This window comes from Protopterus annectens, chromosome 1.part1 (genome assembly GCF_019279795.1).
Source record: "Protopterus annectens isolate FY-2018-M chromosome 1.part1, PAN1.0, whole genome shotgun sequence".
Classification (NCBI taxonomy): Eukaryota; Metazoa; Chordata; order Ceratodontiformes; family Protopteridae; genus Protopterus; species Protopterus annectens.
The window spans coordinates 21,378,586-21,404,057 of NC_056726.1; the positions used below are offsets into that span (position 1 = coordinate 21,378,586).

Consider the following 25,472-nt stretch of genomic DNA (forward strand, 5'->3'; position numbering starts at 1 on the left):
TTTACAGGGACCACAGAAAGTCAAACTGTTTTTTTTTTTAGGTTCATAGGTAGGTACTAGGCTATCTGCACGAGGGCATTTATAAGCCTAGCCAGAGTGTGTGTCAGCTTTTGCCACCCCATTGATTAATTAACTGAGCCTCTGTCAAGAAGAGCCAATGAAGTGGTCCCAGGGGTGAACTTTCTGTTACCCATCCACTCATCAAGGTTTCTCTTGAAGCGTGTTAGTGAGGGGCTCTGCCTAATGTAGTTAGGAATTTTGTTCCAAAGCATGGGGAGTCTCTGTGACAGGAATCTATCCCTCCAGCATGTTCTATTTGTTGTTGTGGCGAGGTTTAGCTCACTAGAGCGAGTGGCTCGCAGTGACTTGGATTTCTTTAGGTGGAGCATGTCCATCAATTCTGAGTTGGAAATGGCTTTGTAAGTCAAGCAGAGATCACCTCTGAGTAAGCGATATGCCACTGAGTACAGCTGGAGTTTTTTCAGTCAGGCTGCATAGGACATAGGTTTGAGACCAGTAATCCTCTTGGTGAGGTACTTCTGTGGTCTTTCCAGCTGTTGGAAGTGTCTTGTGAGGTACATCCCAAACAGGGCATTGTCTCGAAGAAGTCAATCAGGTTTAGTAGGCATGATCTGCCCTTTTCTTGCAAAGAAACAAGGTTAATGCATTTCCTAAACCTAATGATATTAAATTCTGAAGCTGCTATGTAATAAACCGCTCGGGAGGTCAGTAGCACGAGCAGAAATTCACAAGATATTCCCAATTACAATTATAACTAAGGCAAAGGGTACTGTCTGAAAAAGTGCCAACGTTTAGAAATTCGGCTTAGTTTTTCCTGGTTAATTACCTTACCTTGGGAAATACCTGTGCACAGCTAGTCTGCACCAGAAAGAACACATTGGCTCTGCAGCCTTGGGGTCTGCTTGGGTCCCGCTATGCTCAGCTCACTCTGCTCCCCTACCCTACCCCACCCCCAATTCTCACACACCCCCACTACAACTACATTTATTTTAATCACAAATCACCTGACCACACCCCATAGCCAATCAACTTCAATCTTCCCAACTCCCACCCCTAATTACCCCTCAGCCAATTAACACAACTTTCCCTCAAACATGACACACCACGTTTTTCTTGCATCTCTCCTATTAACCCTCACAACCCTAACCTACACTACATCCTCACACACATACATACCACTACCCCATACCATACAACACATGCCTTCACACCTACAAAAACCCACATAAGCTTCTCAATAGCCCCCTCTCTATTTAATAACACCACAACACGCATGTTCCACTATCTTACACTATAAAATTATCATGTAAACTCCACACAGAAATTCTACAAGCAATCAGACCATCTATTATTAAAGAAATACCTCCATCTCTGGAGATATTCACCCAAATCCAGGTCCAAGCAACATTAAGCCCCCAGGACCAGGCTACATTATACCCCCAAATAAACACACAACAGATCTTCATACCATTAACCTTAACTCACGCAGTATATCAAACACCCTCATTTACATGCATTCATAACTCACAACTCCATTGACATTCTATCCATTACAGAGACCTGGTTAAAACCCAGCACACAGGACGAGGAAATTCTCCCTCCAGGATATAATATCCTAAGACTAGACAGGACAGGAAAAAAGGGAGGGGGTGTTGCAATTCTCTATAAAAACACACTTACCATACAACCTCTTCTGGACTTCTCTACTAAAATTTAACACTGCTGAGATCATAGGCTCCATGCTACTCCTAAACAAGAAAAAGAGTATCAATATTCTTTGTGCATACATCCCTCCAGGAAATTCTTCAGTGGCTAAAAGACAACCTCCTACAAGAGACTATTCTACTAGGAGACCTAAACACGGATTAGCTAGCCTGCAATTCAAAAAAATCCCTCTAACCACATCAACCTGTACGGATTCTCTCAACTCAAAGAACCAACTAGAGTACATAAAAAGTCGCAAAAGGAATCTATACTTGATTGAACATTAGTAAACTACCCAGAACAAAACTACCAAACAGGTTTCCTGCCAGATGGACTTAGCGACCACCTGCCAACTTTCCTCCTACGTGAGCGTATTAACATACCCAAACCTACAGTCTACAGACAAGTCAGAAATGAACGCAATGTTAACCCCCTAGATCTCAACTCTGCGTTAAAAAAAATGTAACTGGGAACCACTATTCACCCTCCACTTGGACCAAGCAGTAGACTATTTTAATAATACTCTTACTAATATCATTGATCTAAATGGCCCCCTTAAGAAAAATTAGACCTAAACTTCACCATGCTCCAAAGTCCACAAGAGCCCTATTAAAATCTAGAGATAATGCATGGAAAACCTGGAAGAAAGACAAGTCTTTCCGAACAAAACTACCAACATCTTGGGAATCAGGTCAAACAAAACAAAGCTTGATAAACAGAGCTACTATCTAAATATCCAAAATAAAACAGTCCAACAACCCTCAAAAGTTCTGGCACGCAATTAACACCCTACTAAAACCTGGTAAAACCACCACACCAGCTCCCACCTCAACCTCCCAAATACAGACAGCGATATAGCCTCCAAATTCAACCATCACTTTACTGAACCCATTAAATCTCTATCAACTTAACTATCAAAAAATAGCTACTGACAACTTATCTCCCTTTACGTTCTCACCTGTCCCAACCTCTACAATAACAAAAAAAAAAAAAAAACTCTTAAAACTTAAACCCACTACTCTTGCAGCAAATGGTTTACCACATCATTTCCTAAAAATGGCTGCCGACTCCATATGCTACCCAGTCTCAATCCTTATTAACCGCTCAATACAGGAATCATGTATCCCTAAACTGTGGAAAATCTCCTACATTATTCGGGTGGAAACTCCTACGATTTCTCAAACTACCATCCCACTGCCATTCTGTCTCCTTTGTCAAAGATACTAGAGAAATGCATACACTCTCAAGCCATGCATTTCCTAAATTCAAACAATCTCCTCTCCCCTACACAACATGGTTTCCGCACACACCGCAGCACAACCGCCGCCCTTCTCTCCTTCACAAACATGGTTAACCAACAACAAATTTGTATCTGCTATATTCCTGGACCTCTCCAAAGCATTTGATAGCGTATCTATAGTATAGGGTGAGAAACCTCTTTAGCCTTTAACCCTAACACTATTGTTTGGTTTGAGAATTACCCATCAGACCGACAACAACTGTCCAGTGGCAAGGAGTTCTATCTCCACTACTCCCAACCACCATTGGTGTACCTAAAGGTTCCATATTGGGTCCACTGCTCTTTTCTATCTTCACCAATAACCTACATACCTCTACCCTGCAGGCCTCATTAATAAAGTATGCAGATGATTCCACCCTAATCTGCTCAGCCCCATCTCTTTCCACCCTACACCACCTAGCCCAAGAATCCTTTGCCTCAGTTGAAAAGTGGATCACTAATATTCAACTCATCTTAAATCCAAACAAAACAAAATTACTTCTAATCACTTAAGACAAAGCAAAAACCTCTCAACTTTCCTTCTCTATCATCTCCAATAATGGTACTGTCATTTCACCCTCCCTCCACACCAAGCTCCTTGGCGTTGAAATAGATGACCTCCATTTTGACATCCATATCTCTCAGACCATAAGAAAGTGCACAAAAAAAATGGGTTTCCTATACAGACATAAAAACTTTCTATCAGATCAGGATAAGGTCACCCTAGCTCAAACTCACCTTCTTTCCACGCTAATGTATGCAGCCCCAATTCTCACTTGTATATTAGGAAATCTGAAATAGACAAACTTTCTCCTGTTGCAACAAATCTCGGCAAGTTTGCTAATAATTCCCAATTTCAAATCCATCACTGTATACCTCTTAAACAACTTCAGTGGCTTGAGCTCCCACAGCTACTAACCTATCACCAACTTGTCATAGCTTACAAAAACCCTAAAGCAACCCAACAAAACTCTCGCTCTTAGGCAACTGCTGACTATCTACACACCAAATCATCCACTCCGCTCTGTCAACAAGTCATTTCTCTCTCACCAGCCAACAAATCATTTCTCTCTCACCAGCTAATAACACAGCAGGCAAAGCTCTATTTTCACATAGTATTGCAAAAACCTGGAACAATCTCACTCCATCCGTGACTTCTGCATCAAACACCACACAATTCAAAAACTCCCTGAAGGCCCACTTATAAAGTTCTGGGCTCTGTCCATGTGTCAAATGATTCTAAAACTTGTTACCCTTTTACTTTCTCTCTTACTCTCATAAGACATTCCTTTAGTAAACATACTTGGTACAAATGCGATCCCTTAGAATATATGAACCTGTTGTAATCCCCATTTCTTTTTACAACAAACAGACTGTACATATGTGAATACTGCTGCCCTGAATTGCCTATACTGTTTTTCTTCTCTCACTAGAATACTACTTGTATAACAACTTTTTTTTAACACTATGTGTAACAGTATTGTTGCTATTTTGTGTTTATGAATTTACGTGTTTATGAATTTACGTGGAGCTTTTCTCCCCGGGCCTCCGCTGTAAATGGACCTCGTCCAGTTGGACCATCACGGTTAACAAAAGAAAAATAAATAAATAAAGACAATTGTTTAAGACTGATGAACTTTGTATAATCTATCTGCTTTTCCTAGGAGCAGCAGGCGGACTTGCATGCAAGTTACACGCTGTGACAAAATCATCATCCATGTTTAATGAATGGGGGGAATTGGGATAGATTCTGGAAATACCAGTTGTAGTAAATCAGAATGCTTGTCAGGCACTGTAGAATACCACTACATTTCTACTAAAACAGCTGATTCATTCTGAAAATAGTTTCAGAGAAAGATAATCTTTCAAACGGAATGGCTAAAGCCAAACCCTCCCCCAAAACCTGAAAAGACAAAACAGAATCTGCCCATTCATACATTTCGGGGTTCAAAAACTTGAACTTCTCCAGAATATGAAGAATCTATTTCCTTTACCAGAAACAGTCAAACTAGAAGGGTCAACAGCCTAAACTACATCCCTAAGCAAAAGCACAATAAAGCACTCCTGTCTAAAGTGACAGGAATGGGAGAAGAAAGATTTAAGAAATTTTTGAAGAAACAAAAACTTAAACAGACCCACCTTTACCAGCAAAAACCTTCTTAGAGGCAGGTGAAGCAATCTGGCTCGGCAGAGTGGAATTCCTTGCCCCTTATTTCAAGGCCGACAAGAGTGACTTTCCCTTGCCTACAAAGGGCACCCCAATAGCCACAGAGCATGTGTGTAACCCCCCCCCCAATCAGTGGTGGCTGTACAAATTACCCGAATGATCCTTAACTATGCTAGAATGGGTTATGGTGTCAAATACCTTGAACAGGTCAAGGTATGCCATGTGGACAGCATGACTGCAGTCAGTAGTTTGTGCTACTCTTTCATAGGTTCATAGATTAGTACTAAGCTAACTGCCCTTTTGGGCCATTTTAAGCCTAGCCAAATACCCCATGTGAGAATCAAACCCTGCACCTTGTGTTTGTAAGGTAAAATACCTTAACCATTATGCCAACCTCCCACCCTATTAGACAGGATTTACCCTTGACAAAGTCAAACTACTGCAACACTAGCCTGATGAGATTTTTAATGTTATAGCTTATCCGTTCAGTTATAATATATTGTGACTTTGCAAAATCAGACTTATTGGGATGATGGGCCTGTAATTCTCAGGGTCAATGGTGGGGCTGCCCTTGTGGAATGCCATATAACCATGCATCTGTTTAAGAAGTCCATTCACTTATTTTTCTCTCAGATGTGGGCAATAACTATTCTGTTCCTAAAAAGTAATGGCCCATAAATCAATGCCACTGTGCAAATGTAGGAAAAGCTACCATAGTAATGTGTAAATGTAGGAAAAGCTACCACAGTACTGTCCAAAACAAGTGTAGGCGATACCCCCCCCACGATTTACAGCTTACTATAATCCAACTGTTAAACTCTGCAAGAAACTTAAGCTGCTTCAGTGAAAGTATGTGTTGCTCTGAAACAAACTTAGAACGAGTTCCCAACCACAGCCCAGTACATCAATTGCAGGCACTTAAAGATAAACTTTCTGAATTATTTGGAATGATTCATCTGAATGGTAACAATCACTTACTTAAATAGCTTTGACCACAGAAAAAAGTAGATTTAAATACTTGTTTAGAAAACTCTCTTGCTCCCACAAGTTAAAACAAATTTAAACTTTCCCTAGCAAAGATTTGCATCTCCAAGCCAATGGAATGCTCACCAACTTGTTTCCAAGAATCTTTAAGAACTCCATGGCTGATACCTATTCTGGAGAACAGCCACTGAAAGCTTGTCAAGGTTTTCTAAATCCTGATCTTTACATGTAAATACTCTACATGTTGCTGTCCAACGCAAGCCCAATACCTTCTTCTTCAATAATGAAATCCACTCAAACTATCTAGTAGATGAACACCAGCGAATCCAGGAAAGATCTACAAATCACAACTTGGTTCTGAGACCGAGCTACTAATAGTTGTTTGATGACCTTCCAACTCAAACAAAACAAAAAAAAAAAAAAAAAAACAAAAAAAAACGATTAAATCCGTGAGACTTGAACTGAAGTACTTATTTCCATAGATTAGTACTAGGCAATCGTGAAACATTTTAGACTTACCTAATTATCTCATTTGAGAATCAAACCCAGCACGCTGCATCTGCAAACTAAACAACTTAACCATTATGCCAGCTCCCATAAGAACTCTCAAAAACCACCCAAGAGCTTGAGACTGAACATCTAATCCAAATCAATCAAATCCAGTCACCATCCACTCCCCTGAAAGGAGGACATGAAGCAGGAAACACAGTCACTATCATTTTTTTCCCCAGTCCAAGAAACTTGCTCAACTATAAACCACTTTAAAATGGACTTCAATCACTGCTTTGTTTTGGAAACGAGGAACAAAAATTTTCTTCAAACTGATAACAGACCTTCTATATACTTCAAATTAATTTGAGTACCCAGTCTTAGCACTTTACATCTCAAATCAACACAAATTAAAGAAGTTATAAAACTAACATTACAAATACATACTGCTAAGGAAAGAATAAATGGCATAAGCAAATAACTATTAAAAATATCAACTACCTCTTGGCAAGCAAATGACTGTTCAGAAGTAATTTGCTTTTTTGAATTCTCTGTGATGTCACCACAAAGTCAACCTCAAGTCAAACTGCACTCAACCTAAATCGGACTTCCTAGTTGAGTATTTTCAGTTAATAAGTGTAAAGAAATACTCTGCACATTACTAATAGATTCAGCACCTCCTAAGTTTTTGCCAGTACTTCCAAGACCATACAAGAAAACGAAAATCAAACCAGAAAAAAAAATAAAAAAAAAATAATTAAGTTGCTTAAAATAAATTCTTTTAAAAGAAAATATTCTCACCTTCCAAAAATAGCCAAAAGTGATAGTCCCAAATGCAATAAACAAACAGGCTATTCGTAATGGTGTACAAGTATTACGGCACAAACAATGAAGCAAGGCCCACACACCTCCCCCAAGCCTGCACTTCCAAGCACCTAAAAACTGGGAAATAGTGAAATGTTCTGCCAACAGCAGCTGAAATACTGTAGTGATGCAACAAAACACACTCTCCAGCCAGCCTCTGAACACAAAAAAGCTGTCATCACTATTGCCTTCTTCTATTTTGTATACTGTGGTGTATTTTCTTTACACTGTTTTTCTTGTATTCTGTTTTCCATTGCATTTTAAACAAGAAAAGAGACCAGAGTTGCATTTTCACCACCCTGGTCCTGCTGTGTTTTTTTAAACTCAACTGTCTCTCTAGTAGTCTCTGTCCCTTGTTAATTTGGCCACATATTTTCTTCCCTCTTCTCTTTCACTGGCTATTGTCAGTAAGCACAAAATTACTTTGTGAAATCAACCCCCTTCGTCTATTTAAATTTATTGGCCATTCCACTGTATTCCATTGAGTCAGAATACTAAATGCCCACCACCCTTCCAATCTATCTTGCTCTTTTAAAATTAGTGGCTCTCCACTTAAGATTGCTAAAGCTCGAGTTACCACCCTCTTTAATATCCAACTGCTTAGTGCACAATGCAACTCTTAGGATATTAACCATTTTTCCCCATCCTACCTTTAAGATCTGGAACATAGGTTCATAGGTTTATACTAGGCTATCTGCCCTAAGGCATTTATAAGCCTAGCACAAATTTTTGTGGCTTACGCCACCCCTTATATGAAAAAATACTGTGCCCATTAGTTTGTTGTGCCTCTGTCCAGCAGACACACAGATATGATTCCCGGGGTAAACCTACGATCTCCCATCCACAGGTCTAGATTTCTCTTGAACAGAGTCAGCGAGGTGCTCTGCCTCACATGGACCGGGATTTTATTCCACAGCATAGGGAGTCTCTGAGTGATAAATCTATCCCTCCAGCACGTCCTATTTATAGCCGTGCTAAGGTTTAAGTCGCTTGCTCTAGTGGTTTTGGTGGATTTGGATTTTTTGAGGTGGAGCATGTCCATTAATTCCGGGTTGGACATGTCACCTCTGAGCAGACTGTATGCGACTAAATAGAGCTGGAGTTTCTTCAATCTGGCAGCATATGACAGATTTTGGAGTCCTTTTATCCTTTTGGTGAGGAACTTTTGGGGTCTCTCCAATTGCTGCAGATGTCGGGTGAGATACATCCCGAATGGGGCATTGTACTCTATCATTGGTCTGATAAGTGAAGAGTACAGGGGAACAATGACCTCACTAGATCTGGATGTGAATCCCTTCATGATCAGGTGGGCAATGTAGAAGGTCTTTCTAACCACTTTAGCAATGTGAGTGTCAAAGAAAGGCCACTGTCAACCTGGGTCCCCAGGTCCCTGATAACCTCTTCTGTGCTTAGTGGATTGCCACCTATATGGTAGCTTGGGGTTACCTTGTTTTTCCCGAAGGGTATGACTATACATTTTTGGCGTTTAACTTCAGGCCATGGCTCTGGCACCAGCTATCTGTTTCCGTGAGTCCCTTCTGAAGGATATCCGTGTCCGATGCACTTTCCACTATGGCGCCCAGTTTGCAGTCGTCTGCAAACTTTGTCAGCCAAAGTCCTCCCATGTTGGCCTGTACTTCTGAGAAGTAGATGCCAAACAATAGGGGGCCAAGGACCGAGCCCTGTGGGACACCACTTGTGACTGGCTTGGAGTCTGACACAGCGCCAGCAACTCTAACCCTGTGGGTTCTGTCCTTAAGCCAGTTTGCAACCCATCTTGTGACATATGGGTTTACATTTAAGCTGGTAAGTTTTTCTACAATACCCGAGTGGGGTATTGTGTCGAAAGCATTTGCAAGGTCAAGGTAGGCTGTATGGACTGCCTTTCCCGCATCAATGGCCTTGGTGACTGTTTCGAAGAAGTCGACCAAGTTCAAAAGGCATGATCTTCCCTTGACAAAGCCAAACTGGGTCGGGTCCAATGTCTGCAAGTCCCCTATATCTTTGTTTATGAGCTCCATTATGATCCTCTCCATAGCTTTGCAGACTAGACTTGTTAAGCTTATGGGGCGGTAATTACCAGGGTCCGTAGAGGCGCCGCCTTTGTGGAGTGGGACCACAGTTGCCGTACGCCACTCCTTGGGCACGTATCCTGTGGTAAGGCTGAGATTAAACAGCTGCCTTATGTGCGGGTTTAATTCCTCATTTAGCTCGTGTAGCACACAGCCGGGGACACCATCCGGTTCCATTGATGCTATGTTTTAGCTTTAGAGAGAGCAGCTTTCACCTGCGCATTTGAGATGTCCGGGAGGCTACACTCGGCTGGGATAGTTATCTCTCCTTTAGGGGAGGGGTGAAGTTTGCACTGAACCTGTCTGCCAGTATGTTGGCAATGTCTGTGGGTTCAGTGATTTTGTATCATTTTGGACTAATTCTGAGCATATCTGGGAGTTTCCACCCAGGTTCCTAACATAGCTGAAAAAGGCCTTATGATTGTCCTTTGAATCCATGGCAATTTTTCTCTCAAAATTGGCCTTAGTTGATTTTATGAGTGCTCGTATTTTTTTACTAATAATGATCAGGGGTGACTTCCCTTTTATGGATTTTGTTCTATCATGTAATAGCTTTCTCCTCTTATTGTAAAGTTTGTTAATGGCTGGGGTCCACCAGACTGGACGTTTGCCCTTTGTGGAAAGAGTCTTGGTTTTATTTGGGATTGCCTGATCCATGCAGTCCTGGAGGTGTTCATAGAAGGCATTTGTAAGGGCTTCCGCAGCTTGGGTTGTGGTTTCCTCTGGCTCAGGGGCCTTGAAGGATACCACACTAGTCTTGAGTAGTGTGAAGTTTGCTTTAGAGAAGTTCTTCACTATGGTCTTTTTTGTTTGGGGTGGGGGCGGGATGTGGATTTCCAGTGAGATTAGTTTATGATCAGATCTCACCAATGAGGGATATACTTCCGGTGTGGATTATTTTGTCCCCATGTTTGTGACAATGAGATCTAGTATATTTTCTCCTCTTGTGGGAACAGTGACTAGCTGTTCCATGGCATTTGAATTTATGAACTCTAATCCAATTATTGGAGAACAATCTTTCTGCATCTCAGTAGTCATTTTGGGGTTGGTGGTTCTGTTTTGCTCGTAGTGAAAGAGGGAGCAAAGGGACATTGTATACCAGCAGTGCAAAAATGTGGCATGATTAGCCCTACTAGTAGCCATCCAGTAGCAAATCAGGCAAATCCCCTCTTTATATTACTCTTGACAAAGCTAATTATTTCTATTCAGTAAGTACTGTGTGACTTAGCGGCTGTCTAACCCAACTTCAAAATATCTCCTAAATACTTCATCCATAAAATCACCTGGGTATGTTTTAGTAGTTTCTTCTCAAGTGTTTGGCAGTGCCCTGTAAAACACAGGCACCTTGAGTTGACATTTTTTTCCAGCAAAAGCACGCTTAAAATTTCACCAATAGCTAGTTGCAGAGAGGAAACTAGTTTGCAATGACAAGCACTCTTCCCGGAGCTGCAAACCAGATACTCTTGACATCACTTTATATTATCACTGTAGCGGTCTAAATCGATGAAAAAAAGCCTGTTGCCATAGATATGAATTTTCCTACCATCTCTATTAGCAGCCTGGTAGATATGGGCATCCTGAAGCAATACAGAAATTGCCTCATGTTTAATACCCACCAGCAAATTAAAAGTAAGTGAGAGACGTACTTACAAAATGTCACTCGAGGCAAAGCTCTCACATAAAATCAATTTTATTGTCAATAATGCACAGATTTCAATAGACACACAGACCCACATATGCTGAGGTACTTACCCAGACGAAGTATACATAACAAATACTCTCAGCAGACCCAAACGCACTCATTCAAAACATCACCCACATCAACAAACACAGCCACATCTCATGGAACCTCTACTTCTAGGCTCAGAAGACAAGCTACTACACAATCTACAATTCTGGTCATTGGAGACAATGATGTCTCTCTCTCACAAAGCCGAGGAAGGAAAAAGTCAAGGTCAGCTGCTTATGAGGGACCAGGATCCGCACCATTACGCACAGACTACGGTCAGTGGACCATAACTACCAGTACAACTCAGTCATAGCCCATGTGGGTGTAAATGACCTGAGACGTACCTCCCTAGACTATATGAAGACAGACATCATGGAGCTCTCAGAATGCATGTCCTACACTGGTATACGCCTAGCAACAGGCAGCACTGTACATTCTCCAAAGATGATGTTACAATGTAAACTGTAGATAACTGGCTTGGTAGCTGGTGCAACTGTTGGGGGGGGGGGCAATATTTGTTGGCATGGAAGGAGATGGTCAACAGGCTGACCTGCATCTCACCCCTCTAGGTTTTCGAATATTCGCCAACACATTGACCTTCCCCATATTGCCTTTTTTAAGCAATGTCAAACTGAAAGTACTTCCGATGTAGCAAATCAGAACATAGAAAATCTAAAGGTGTTACTGCTCAATGCTAGGAGTTAAAATAAGAAACTCCACTTCCAACAAGATCTCCTCACCCTAGAGAATGCTGACATCTGTGCAGTCACTGAAACATAGTTTAAAGCCACAGAGAGCACGCTTGCAGTGCAAGGCTATAATGCCTTCCACACATTTAGACCAACTACCATGGATAGGTACTAAAGGTGGAAGTGTCAGGATTTACATCATAAATAAATATACCTCAAGGCTGGTCAAACTGGAAGATACACTTGAGCTTCTCCACATTCAAATTATCATAGGCAAAATCCCATACCACTTCTTTGCAAGCTACAGGTCCCCCTCTGTAACACAGGAAACCCATAACATGTATTTAAGTGCAATGGAAATGCTCATCATCCAACCCTATATAGTTCTGTAAACACAAAATCCCTGGACCAGACTATCAATACACTGAACAGGAGTGCAAACATACTGGTTCTGGTCCTCACTAATATGGGACAGATCTTATATACCCCTAGTGTAATGTCTTTCCTGGTAAGGTCAGATAAAAAGAGTCTCCTTTTGAAGTAAAATAAAATCCGGAACCCCAGCTAACCTTAGAGTACCTGAACATTCCAGGGTTAACTTCCTACTAGTAAGTGACAACCTGGCTAAATTTTAAGCAGTCATAAACCATGAGATAACTGCTGCCTACACAGAACTGTTCACAGAAACCATATACAAGCATGTTACTGGCTGCACAGTGTAGGCACCAGAAAGAAATAAAGAACTAACTCAAAAAACAAAAAAAAAAAAAAAACACAAACTAGACACCCTGGTAGAATCCCAACATCTACGGGCTGTATAACAGAAGGAAGACAATAACGTTGAACATGAGGATGTGAAGCATCTAACAGAGTATAAGCACTTTCAAACTAAAACAACTCAGAGGACAAAAAAATCCACCAAAGACATACTGGCCCCCAGGCTAAGGATAACCACAAGGCTTTCTTTAGATATGTCCACCACCTCAAAGGCAATACACAATTGTGTGCAGAGGTCATTGGTAATCAAGTCACATATACTGAGCCAGGAAATGTAGCAAACCTACTGGCAGACAAATTCAGCATAAACTTTCCACCTCCCCCTTCAACCTCCCATAAGGAAATACCACCAAATACAGCTCCCCCCACTACTGTTTGTTTATTTTAATTTTACATTTGTTTACTGGGGTTTGACTGGGTGGTTACCCATTTTCAGCAGAGGCCTGGGGAGAAAGGCTCCATATACAACACATACAATAAGTTATGAACATAGATATAACAGACTGAAAGGAAAACTAATAAAAAAATGTACACTGGTAGCTACAAAGTTCTCATACATACAACAAATTTACAACATTTATTAAGTAGATGGACAGTTCACCAATGTCAAAATATAAACAGTCATATAATAAAAATGAGGGCACTACTACTGGCAGACCATACCCAGATACAATTTTCAAAGAAAATAGTTATATACACACAATGAGAACAAAGAAGTGAAGATGAAGTAATGATGGGTGGGAAAAAGTACAGTAGAGCAATGGGTTGTTATGTTCTGTCAGCAAAGATTGGAAAGATGTAATTTTTAATCTGGACTGTTGCATGAGCAGGGCCATCTATTAGCTAGGTTTTGAGTAACTTTTTATAGTGTGCAAGATTAGTTGTGGATCATATATTTTGAGAAGGTGTATTCCAGTTTTTGGCTACATGACTACAATAAGCAGAGTGATCTGCAGTGCTCATAGTTTTGGTTATCTTTAATAATAACTTATTGGTGGCACATAAAACTTGGTGACTGGAATATGGATTTAGTGTGTTTTACAGAACTGGTGTTTTATCCGGGTGGTATAGAAGTTTATGAGCTATTATTAGTTGATTGTAGGATAGGAGGTGAGGAAATTTTAGCCAGAAATGTGGTTTTACAGCTTGACAGTGCTGTGTTCTGTGGGTAGAGACTTGCAAATTTTGCAATTTTATTGTAACACGTTTCCAGTTTCCGTAAGACTATTTTCTTGAGGTTAGTGAGTATGGGTGAGGCATAGAGGAGTGCAGACAGGAGATGTGTTCTTGCAATGGCTATCCTAGTGCTACTGGTTATGAATCGTTGGTTTCTATACAGGCTTCCACGTTTCTTGTGCACCTTTTTAATTGTTTATGACATGCTAACACTGAAGTGCAAATCATTATCAATAATGCCTAGAAGCTTTGCTGGGTTACTGACATAATGATTGCATTACTAGAAGCGGTAATGGTGAAGGTGGGAGGGGGTTGTAAGTCTAGAAGGTTGAAGATCATGCATTTGGTTTTATTTGGACTGAGTATGAGTAGTGAGTCTAACATCCATATTTCTATTCTACAGAAGACCCTTTGTGTAGAGTCTTGAATTTGTTGTACAGTGTGGGAAGCACATTTAAGTATAAAATCACCTGCACATTTACAGCTACATCTGTAGCTTCAGTTATTTGTGAAGATTTTGAAAAGTAGCAGCCAAGAATGGAACCTTGGGGGACCCCTAGTGTGACAGGTACTGGGGGAAAATATCATGTAACCACATTACTGCTTGTCGACTATCTACTAGATAGTTTTGGAACAGAGTTAGAACAGAGGAGTTCAGGTTTAAGTTGATGACTACAGAGAGAAATATGTGGCAGGTGACAGTGTCGAAAACGTTGGACATATCCAGAAAGACACATGACACTATTTTACTTTATTTCCTGTACTGATTGATGGTATTGGTGAAGCTTAACAGGGCAGTAGAGGTACTGTGGTTAGGGTCTAAATCTATGCAGAGAATGGGCTAGGAGGCAGATTGTCGAGAGAAAGTGCATTACTTGTGAGTGGATGCATTTTTCAAGAATTTCTGAGAGTGGTGACAGAATGGAAACAGGTCTGTAATTTGAGAGCTCAGCAGAGTTATCACCCTTGTGTAAGGGGATTGTGTGTGAGATTTTCCAAATCTGTGGGACTTGGTACTCAGTTACAGGGAGACTGATGAAAACTGATATAGGATAAGCAATAGCATCAACAGCTAACCTGAGAAACTGTTTTGATTGCAGACCAGAATTTTTGTGGGGTTTCTTTGACGTTCTTTAGTTGTAAATTGGGGTACCTATTAGAACGACGAAAACGCATTTTGTCGAATGCATTTTCGTCGACACAGAGCGAACAGGCAAAACAGCGAAGCGGCTGTTCAGCGAATTCTTTCCCTGGGAAAGAAGTCACTTGACTGCTTTGTTGCTTTGCCGTGTTCTGCACTGTAGTGTAGTCCCTTGTCCGGTATAGCTCTCGAGTGTGAATGTGCAACAGTTACTGACCTTAGGGTTAGGGTGCGGGTTAATGTATTTTATTTATTTATTTTATTTATTTATTTTACATTTGTTTACCGGGTTAGTCTAACTGGATACATATCCATTTTCAGCAGAGACCCGGGGAGAAAAGCTCCACAATGAAAACAATACAAAGTTTTACATCAAGGTAAATTCTTAATAGCAAAAGATAGAGAGACACAAAATATGCATACAAATACATTTGTCAGTTCCATGGTATGTAAGTAACAGAAATATTTAAGAGACTTTTTGGATTAGTCCGGATTTGAACAAGGACATAGCCAATGAGCCTTGAAGAAAAGCTTAAGATTAGTTTTGAAATGACTAGGAGAGGTAATAAGTCTTAGGTTGTTAGGAAGGGAATTCCATAGCTTTCCTATAGAGTTGGCATAAAGAGCATCACCTCCCGAATTATTAGATTTAGTGGTTTGTACCAGGACACTATCTGAAGATCGAAGGCAGTTGAGATTGGAGTAGGGGTCGAGAGTTTATTCAGTGAAGGGGTTTTGTCCGGTTCCTTAATTATTTTAAATGCTTCAGTACATTGGGTGAGTTTGAGAAGGTTAGGCAATTCTAACCAGTCAAGTTTTTTTAGGTTAAGGCAGTGATGAGTATGATAAGGTACTCCTGTTACAAACCTGGCAATATGGTTATAGGCAACGGCGGTTTCTTTAGCTCAGTTTTATTGAGGAAGGATAGTACCGGAGAGGCATACAGTAAAGTGGAGAGAAGGTGTGTATGCGTGCAATGGTTAGTTTGGTGTTAGGAGTGAGAAAGTTCTTAATTCTGTACATGGAACCCAATTTCTTGTTTACTGACTTAATGATTTGACAAATGTGTATATCAAATTTGAGCTTGTGATCAATAGTAACACCTAGAGGTTTGGTGTGAGCGACAGGCTCTATGATGGTGCCATTAGTGGATTGAACGTGAAAGGTCCTATTATTGGAATGTAGAGGGAGTTGCCCTAAGGGAGTAGATAAGGAGGGGAAAATTAGTAGTAATTTAGTTTTTGTTGGATTTAGGATGAGTTTCCGTTCAGAGAACCATTTTTCAACTGCAGCAAAGCAGTTTTGGGTGACTAATTGGAGATTATGGAGAGAGACATCGGAACAAATCAGGGTAGAGTCATCTGCATATTGAATGCAGGTGGCTTTGGAGATGACTGAATGAAGATCATTTATGAATACGGAGAAAAGAAGGGGACCAAATATTGATCCTTGTGGGACTCCAATGGTGTTTGGTAGCAAGTGAGATAGCTTGCTTTGCCACTGGACTGCTTGTTGTCTCCCAGAAAGGTAAGCTTTAAACCAGTTTAAGGCCAAGTTATCAAGGCGAAGGTTTTCGAGGATGTCGAGCAATAGTTGGCGATTGACCATGTCAAAGGCTTTTGACAAGTCAAGAAAGAGAGCTGAAGTAATTAATTTGTTGTTGCGGTTGCTGTTAACAGAGTCAAGAAAGGAGAGTAGGGCAGTGGTTGTACTATGATGGGGTGAAAACCATGTTGAGTTTTGGACAAGAGATTGTTTAGGGTGAGATATTGTAGGAGTTGCTTGTGAGCACACCTCTCCATAATTTTAGATATTGGAACAATATTGCTATAGGTCTATAGTTAGATGTTTCCGTGGAAGAGCCTCCCTTATGAAGTGGGATGACGTATGATATTTTCCAAATAGAGGGATAGTTGCCTCTGTTAAAGTTCTGTTAATCAAGATTGAGACCGGATAGGCAATAACATCTGATGCTATTTGCAGATATTCAGCTGGGAGACGATCAGCCGATAGGGTGGATGGTTTAAGTTTCTTCAATAGGGTTCTAATACAGGAGGTAGATATTGGTTGGAGGGTAAAGGTGGGTAGAGATTTACCAGTGGCGTTGGTACAGGAGGAGGAAGAAGTAGGTAGCTGACTGGCTAGGGACTGAATGGTCTCGGTGAAAAAAGTATTGAACTTTAATGTAAGTGCATATGTTTTAAAATGTTTATGTTTTTTTTTTCCGTTAGATGTATCGTTGGGTTACGTGCATATGTGTATTCAGTTTACTGTTTTTTTTTTGGGGGGGGGGGGGACAATGTGTATGTGTCTGGAAGTATTTAATGTTTTTTTTTTTGGTTGAACAGCGATTTCTTTCCCTAGGAAAGAAATCGCTGTTCTGTGGTGTCGACATTTTCAGCTTTCGCTGAAAATGTGTAAATGAAACATCGTTCGCTGTTTTAAGCGTTCAATATTTCACTATAGACCCATAAATTGGTACAGTAGTTTTTCCATCTTGTTTTATGGGACTTTTGGTTTTGATCCTTAGCTCTTGATATGCTAGATATTTTGGTTGGGATTTATTTGTATTATCACAGTCCCCAAGTTTTGTCTCTTAGTTTAAGAGTTCTTGTTTCCTTAGATAGCCATGGGGTAAGAAAGTACAGTTGTGTACACTTACCATAAATGTGGATGTTCAAATGTATTCACTTGTTGCAGTCATCACACTTGGGTTATCTGCCTGCAGGTAGCCCTCAGTCGGCCCAAATACCAGAGACTTAAGTGTTTCTGCGTCGGATGTTGTCGCTCCAGGACTGATGGCAGGTCGTCAGGGGTATAAAACCAGGCAGCCAACGTCATTACATCAGTTTTTCTTGCCCAAAATGTCAGGAGCCCCCCAAATAGGGAGCCAAGTTATGGTGGGGAAACCACCACCAGTAAAAAGTAAATACCAATACCCCTGAGGGGTGCGTAATAGCCAGAGAGGAAGGAGGAGAGAAATCAGGACTGCAACAGTGAATACACTGGAACATCTACATTTACGGTAAGTGTACAAAACTGCACTATGTTATTCGTCTTTCACTGTTGCAGTCATCACACTTGGGTAGATTCCCAGAGCTGAAATAGGGTGGAGGCAGGACTGTTGTTGCAAAACCTCCCCTGGATTTGGAAAAGATAGGCAGGTGGTAATACTTGGTGAAGGTGTGTACAGAACTCCAGGTAGCAGCTTCCAGGATGTCCCTGGTAGGGACTCCCCCGAGAAATGCTGTAGAGTTAGCTGTTGCCCTAGTGGAAATGCGTTCTGATCCCCTGAGGGGTTGGTTTCCCATGGTGCTTGTAGCAAAATTGGATGCAATGGGCTATCCATTTGGAAACTGTTTTGAAATGGCCTTGCCCTCCGCCCGTGTTGTAATGCTGACTAGTAATTGGTCAGATTTTCTGAAGGGCTTAGTCCTATCCAGGTAGAATCTGAGCTGCCTGTGCACATCAAAGGAGTGCAGGATCCTTTCCCCTTTATTTTGAGGATTAGGGAAGAAGGTTGGCAAATGGATGGATTGGTTGAGAGCCACACTGGACACCACTTTAGGCATAAAGGAAGGGTTAGCCCTGAGGGAAACCCTGTCAGCATGGAAAATAATAAAAGGTTCCACAGCCATAAGTGCTTGTGGCTCAGACACTCTTTTAGCTGAAGTGATGGCCAGAAAGCTAGGCTGTTTTCCGAGAGGGGAATTTTAACTCTGCTGACACTGCAAGTTCAAAGGGGGGAAGCATGAGCTTTTCCAGTACAAAGTTAAGGTCCCAAGCAGGGGTAGGTGCTCTCCTTGGCGACCTTAAGTTGTTTGCCCCTCTCAGGAATTGCTTGATAAGAGGGTGCGAGAAGAGAAGTGGCTCAGTGTTGTAATAAGCCAAAATGGCTGAGGCATGTATCTTAATGGAGGAGAAGGACAGGCCTTTGCGGAGTAGATCTGCCAAGTAATCCAGGATTAGATGCAGAGAGAGCAGAATTGTGTCCTCTCCTTTAGCTTGAATCCAAGGGCAGTACCTTTTCCACATATCAGCATAGGATTTCCTTGTACTGAGTCTTCTGGCTTCAAGAATGATGCCCAGCACCTGCTTGCTTAGGGTTGCTGGAAGAGATTTCAAGGAATAAGCCAGGCTGCAAGATTTAGGGTTTGCAGCTTTGGATGCATAATATGTCCCTCCTGCCGAGAGAGCAGGGTTGGATTCTGGTGTAGGTGCCAGGGTGGCAGCTGTGACAGACTGCGCAGGAGTGTGTACCGGTGCTGGCATGGCCAGTCCGGGGCAATCAGAATAGTCCTTGGTCTGTCCTGTCTCATCTTGAGTAATACTCTTAAGAGAAGGGGCAAAGGGGGAAAGGCATAGATTGAGAGATTTACCCACTGAAAAAATAGGGTATCCACTTTCCAGGCCCTGCTGTGAGGATTCCTGGTGCAGAATTTGCTGAGCTGGTGGTTGCAGGGGAAGGCAAAGAGCTCCACCTCTGGGGTCCCCCATTTCTGAATCAGAAAGTTGAAGGTGCTGGCCTCTAATTGCCACTTGTGCGGGTCTAGGAGATTTCTGCTTAAGTCGTCTGCCAGTGAGTTTTGTTTGCCTGGCAGGAATTGAGCTTGCAGATGGACTTGCACATCCTGGTGAGATTAGTGATCTGAAAGCTGTCAGAGCATGCTGCACAGCTAGCATCTCTTTTTGGTTGATGTGCAGCGTAATTTGACTTGGGGGGGCCCCAATGGTCCCCAATGCATTTGCCATCCATGTGTGCTCCCCAGGCATAGTCTGACGTGTATGTGGTTAGGGTCTGGGCGGCATGGGGTTGAGTAAAGGGCAGTCCCTTGTTATGGTTGCATGCTGCTGCCTACCAAATAAACTCTGTCCTTATACAAGGTAGGATAAGAATGACCGTTTCCAGGTCCTGAGAATGTTGGCAGCAAAGACTTTTTAAGTACCACTGAAGTTTCCTCATATGCAATCATGCATATAGAATCAGTAGGATGCATGAGGCCATGAACCCTAGAGCTTGCAGGATTTTCCTTGTGGACAGCTGGGTTCTGGTGGCCATTTGAGTAAAACAGTCTTGTCAGACAGGCTTGTTTTTCTGAAGTGCAGAATGCCATCTAGGATGCGGTGTCCAAGCTTGCTCCCAGAAATACTTTGACTGGGGACTAGTTTTGATTTCTTTTCCTTGACAGTGTAGCCCAGGGATGAGAGAAGGTTTTGTTTTTTTACAAATGTCAGGTGCTGCAACAGCATTTCCTGACTGTGTCCGCCTGAATCAGGCAGTCGTCCAAGTACGGGTAAATTTGGATATTTCTCCGTCTGCAGCAAGCAATGGCTGGAGCCAGGCATTTTGTGAATACTCTGGGAGCAGTGGATAAGCCAAAGGGAAGTACAAAGAACTGATAATGCATAGATCCGGCCCTGAAACGTAGACATTTCCTGCATGACTCCCTTATAGGAATGTGCAGACAGGCTTCTTTTAAGTCTAGGGTGACTAACCACGCATCTTTGGCTAGTATAGGTAGAATCTGCTGCAGGGTGAGCATTTTGAATTTTAGTACAACCAAGAAGGTGCTGAGAATTGAAAGATCTAGGATTGGGCGCCAAAAGCCCTCTTTTCTGGGTACCAGAAAAAGTCTGGAATAGAATCCTTGACCTATCTGTTCCGCAGGAACAGGTTGAATTGCCCTAATAGAGAGCAGGGATAGAACTTGGTTTTGTGCCTCTGCCCACTGGTTTGGAGGAAGATCTGGGAACCTTTTTGGGGTTGGCAGAGAGTGGAAATAAAATTTGTACCTCTGGGATACAACGTTGATGACCCATCGGTCTTTGGTGATGGACATCCAGTTTTTTGCATGAAGGGCATGTTTTCCTCCTAGGGGCACAAGCAGTTGGGCAGAGGTGGGGAGTGCAGTAGAGAACTCATTGTGAATTATTTCCGTAAGGGGTGGCTTAGCACTCCCTGCTTTGGAGAAGGAGGCACTCCATTGCTTAGATCTCTGCATACCCTGAGACTGTAGTCTGGGGGGCCAATTTCCCCTGGGTCTAGTTTGAGATGGCCTTGGGGGGGCTAAAAAGGACCAATGTTTCAAGGAGCAATGCCTACTGAATCTAGAAGGCTGCACTTCTAAGAATTCTTTGACTGTCTGCAGAGATTTAGCTTTTTCTTCCATCTTTTTAAGAACCTCTTCTGCTTTGGTGCCAAACAGGTTGTCCTTGTTCAAAGGAACATGTAATAACTTTGATTTGACATGGTCTGGCAATGTCTGCTCCTTAAGCCAAACATGCCTTCTCAGTACAGAACCATTGACTGCTGCCCTGCAAGATGCTTCTAGGGCATCAAAGCCACACTGCAATGTATGCTTGCTGACTTGGCCTGCAGAATGCATAAGCTCTTGCAATTCTTTATTTTCTGCACAGTCTGTAAAAGTTGCTACCTTGTGCTTAATAAGTACCATAATATGTTGTTGGTACTTCATCATGTGAAACTGACAATTCAAAGCCCTAATGGCGAGATTTGCCGAGGTATATACTTTCTTACCCAATCTGTCCAAAGCTCTGGAATCCCTGTCCAAAGGGTGTGGGATTCTTAGCTGTAGTGCTCTGATAGCTTTAGGTCCCTGGGAAATGATCTCTGGGGTCAGCAGTAGGATTTTTGAAAAAGAATTTGAGAGAGTTAGGGACTCTGTAGTACCTGTCTGGTTTCCTAGGAGCAGGGGGTAAAGTACCAGGAGTAAGACTGGCTTCTATCATCCACAACTTCCAGGACTGGGGGTATTGCTAAAGGCCTATGCTGTGGCAAATATAGAAATTCTCTGAGTCTCTTTTTGGACTGAGGATAGTCTTGGCATTCTCAATGGAAATGCTCTCTTAAAGTATGTAAGGTTTCACTAAAAGAAAAGTCCTCTGGAGGAGAGGCAGAGGGAATGGATTCCTCTGCACCTGAATCCTCATAAGTACACAAGGGCATGTCTTCATAATCAGATACCTCAGAGTCGGACTCTTGGTCTGTTGAAGTTGCTGGGGACTGGTGTCTTTCTCTTAGCAGGGGAAAGCTGACTTCCCCTAAGCAGCACAATAAAGTCTTCTGCCATTTTAAGCATTTGATGTTGTGGCAAGGGAGCAGGTGCATGCGCTTTGGTCAGTGGTTTCTTAGGTGTAGCGCATACTCTTGGCCTTAGAAACTCGTGGTTTTAGACAGAACTGAAGATGCGAAAGTCGGTTTGTGTCGAATATCGGTAGTGCGAAGAACTACCAAAAAAGCCGGTGTCTGCTCAGCGGCCCTGGACCCATCCAATGTAGAGACATCTGCAAGTGCTGCGAAAGCACCTCACTGAGTACCGGCAAACCGGCGACTAGCTTAACAGAAGCACCGTTGGCATTTTTGGACCTGTGCGGTCTGTCTTTATCTTTATGCTTTTTCAGAACAAATTGGTAGTCGGGTGGCTTACCAAAGCCATTTCGGAATACCGATCGAAAGTATTTAGCAACAATAAGGGCCCGACGACGAATAATTTGGGAGTTGAACAAGACACAAAACCGACAGCAAGGTACGTTCTGATCTGGGCCTAAACAGGTGACGCAGTAAGGTACGTCGTGATCTGGGCCTAAACAGGTGACGCAGTAAGAATGGAAATCTCGGTGTATTTGCTTTTCACAGGCAAGACAATTGTTAAACTTTTTCTGACATCGGTTAGAGCAAAAAAAAAAAAAGACCCCCAACAGGGTACTTACCTTTAGAAGACGTCAGGATGATTCAATTCGTAAAAGAAAACTCAGGTAGCAGCTGACCGGCACTTGTGTGAACTGCTTCTGCTTCGGGCTCCTCGGCAAGAAAGACTGATGTAATGGCGTTGGCTGCCTGGTTTTATACCCCTGACGTCAGTCCTGGAGCGACAGCATCCGACGCAGAAATACTTAGTCTCTGGTATTCAGCAGACAACCCAAGTGTGATGACTGCAACAGTGAAACACGAAGAACATCTGACTTTGCACAGTGTGTCCTTGGAGGGAATAATTTGTTTAGGATACTGAGGAAAGTGTTGTTAAAATATTCTACAGCGGAGTCTAGGGGAAGGAACTTTAGTGGAGTCCAGTTACATTGGCTTGGGGTGGATGTCGGTGTTTTGGAGTTGAAGTCCTTCTTGTTACAAATTTGGCAAATTTTACAAATTTATTACTAGAGAACAGGTCCTTAATGCTCTCTCCAAGGCCAAGAGCACTGCATTGACGGGCCCAAACAATAACACAGGATGCCTTCTAAACAAAAGGCAACATGACCTATTAGGCCCGCTGGAACTGCTATTTACTGTTCTCCTTTTGTGAAGCACAAAGCCTATAACAGCTTCCCCTTCACAGAGGTGAGCCATCAACAAAAGTGTCATATGCAAAGTCATGGAAGGAATTATCATAGAAATGATCAGTGACAACACAGAAAACCTTGAGACACTGGACCCAACCAAATTTGGTTTCATCAAGGGCAGGTCATGCCTACAACCAGGTGGACTTCAGAAGGTCACAAAAGCAATGAAGTAGGGCAAAATGGTTCACACTGCATACCTTGACATGGTCAAGGCATTTGACACAATATCCTACACAGGCATTGTTGACAAACTCAAAAGGTTATATGCATAAATCCTCATGTCACCCAGTGGATAGCCAGGTAGCTCACGGATAGCCAGGTAGCTCACAGACAGGGCCCAGGAAGTCAGAATTGGAGAACCCACCTTTACAAAGCTGCCAGTCCCAAGTAGAGTCCCTCAGGGATCAGTCCTGGGGCATCTCCTTTTTTGGCATTTACTTCTCTGAAGTCAAGGCCAGTGTTAAGGGCCTCTGGCTGACCAAAGTCACAGACGACTGCAACTCATGAGCAATTATAAAATCCCCCACCAACCCTAATGTTCTCCAGGAAGGGCCGACCCAGACAAATTACTTGTATCAGAACGTTGGGACTAAAACTAAATGTCAAGAAACGTGTAATAGTATCCTTCAGGAAGTCATCCACCGCTGGTAACTATCATATTGACTTCACACCCATAAGAGTCACCCAGTAGTCAGGGACTTGAGGACACACAGCAATCTAGCCTTTGACCATCACATGTCTACAGTAGTGAGGAAATCATTGTGTGTTGTGCACCTTATAAAGAAAAGGTATGACATCTAGGTCCAATGCGGTCATTGTTCCAATGTATTCAGCATCCAGACCTATCATGGAGTACAATTCTCCTCTTGGTATGCAACTAACCAGGCACATCCAATAACTAGAACATCCACACAAGTCCTCACTAAAGGAATACAGGGCATAAATAACATGCTCAACAAACTGCCTCAAAGTTCTATTCCTGTACTCTGCCTCCTACAGTCTGTTGAGGGCAGATCTACACCAGTCATCCAAGGCACTGTCAGATCCCAACCCTGATGGACCTTCTGCATATCCATAAAACAAACAGCACAAGACTTACCCATTCTAAAGACTTACACCTTGCCCATGATATAAGAGGACCTGCTGGGAAGAGAGGTATATATCCCAGAGACTACCCCTGCTTCAGGCCAGGCTGTCCATCCATGTGAAGCAGTGTTCCACCTTAACCTAATTCAAGTGTAACTTAAGACAGCTGGATGGGGAACAGGAAATTCATCTCTGGTTTGACATCCAAGTTTTTAGTGAACACAGGCAGCCTCTGAATGGTTCATCTCCCAAGCCCATGTCTCTAGTGGACACAAGCAGTCTGTAAATGGTTCATCTCCCAAGCCCCTGCTTATACTTAACAAGGGTACCACAATTTGTCAGAGACTTAGGATACATGGCTAGGCTTAAAAGGCCCTACTGGTCATTAGCCTGGAATACACCTATGATCTTTTCACCAGGCAAAGCAGTCACTGTCAAACAGCAAGAAAATATTCAAACAAGATAATTAAGTTGAAGCATTAAAATCCAAACCTCGGCAAACAAAGCAGGAGCAAAATAATAAGTTAAAACTTTGCCAGCCCTTTTCATATCAATGTCCTGAGCAAGGATCTTATCTTGACGTCTAAAGCAGAGATGCCTCTGGAAACAAACATAAAAGTTTCTTACAAAGCTGGAATGCAATATTGTACAAAAGACTATGAACTCAAAGCAGAGCATAACCTTTGCAACACCAGGATATCCCACCCTTAACTACCACTATCCTTCCATGCAAGACTAAGTAGTCAGCAGTTAGAATAACCACATATCTGCAGTATTAAGGAATAAACTCTAAAAGGACTTTTCAAGCTTTCCCACTGACACTTGTCCCTTACATGTACTCCATTTGGCTGAAGTCCACTTTGGATTCCCACACTTCAGGAGTTCTCAATTTCCAAGAAAGCAAGCTTCTTGGTTACTTAGATTTTGTTTACCTTT

At 42.2% G+C, this 25,472-nt stretch overlaps 1 protein-coding gene across 1 annotated transcript in view; it reads right to left on the bottom strand.

The window, feature by feature from the left end:
- The window catches only part of ZFR (zinc finger RNA binding protein), a 1,793,456-nt gene that overhangs the window by 1,753,888 nt on the left and 14,096 nt on the right, over positions 1–25,472 (bottom strand). Inside the window, exons 3-4 of the mRNA XM_044085369.1 lie at positions 2,684–2,695; positions 1,702–1,769 (exon numbers count right to left, since the gene is read on the bottom strand). Of these exons, the coding sequence (XP_043941304.1) occupies positions 1,702–1,769; positions 2,684–2,695 (80 nt within the window). The remainder of the gene's footprint in view (positions 1–1,701; positions 1,770–2,683; positions 2,696–25,472) is intronic.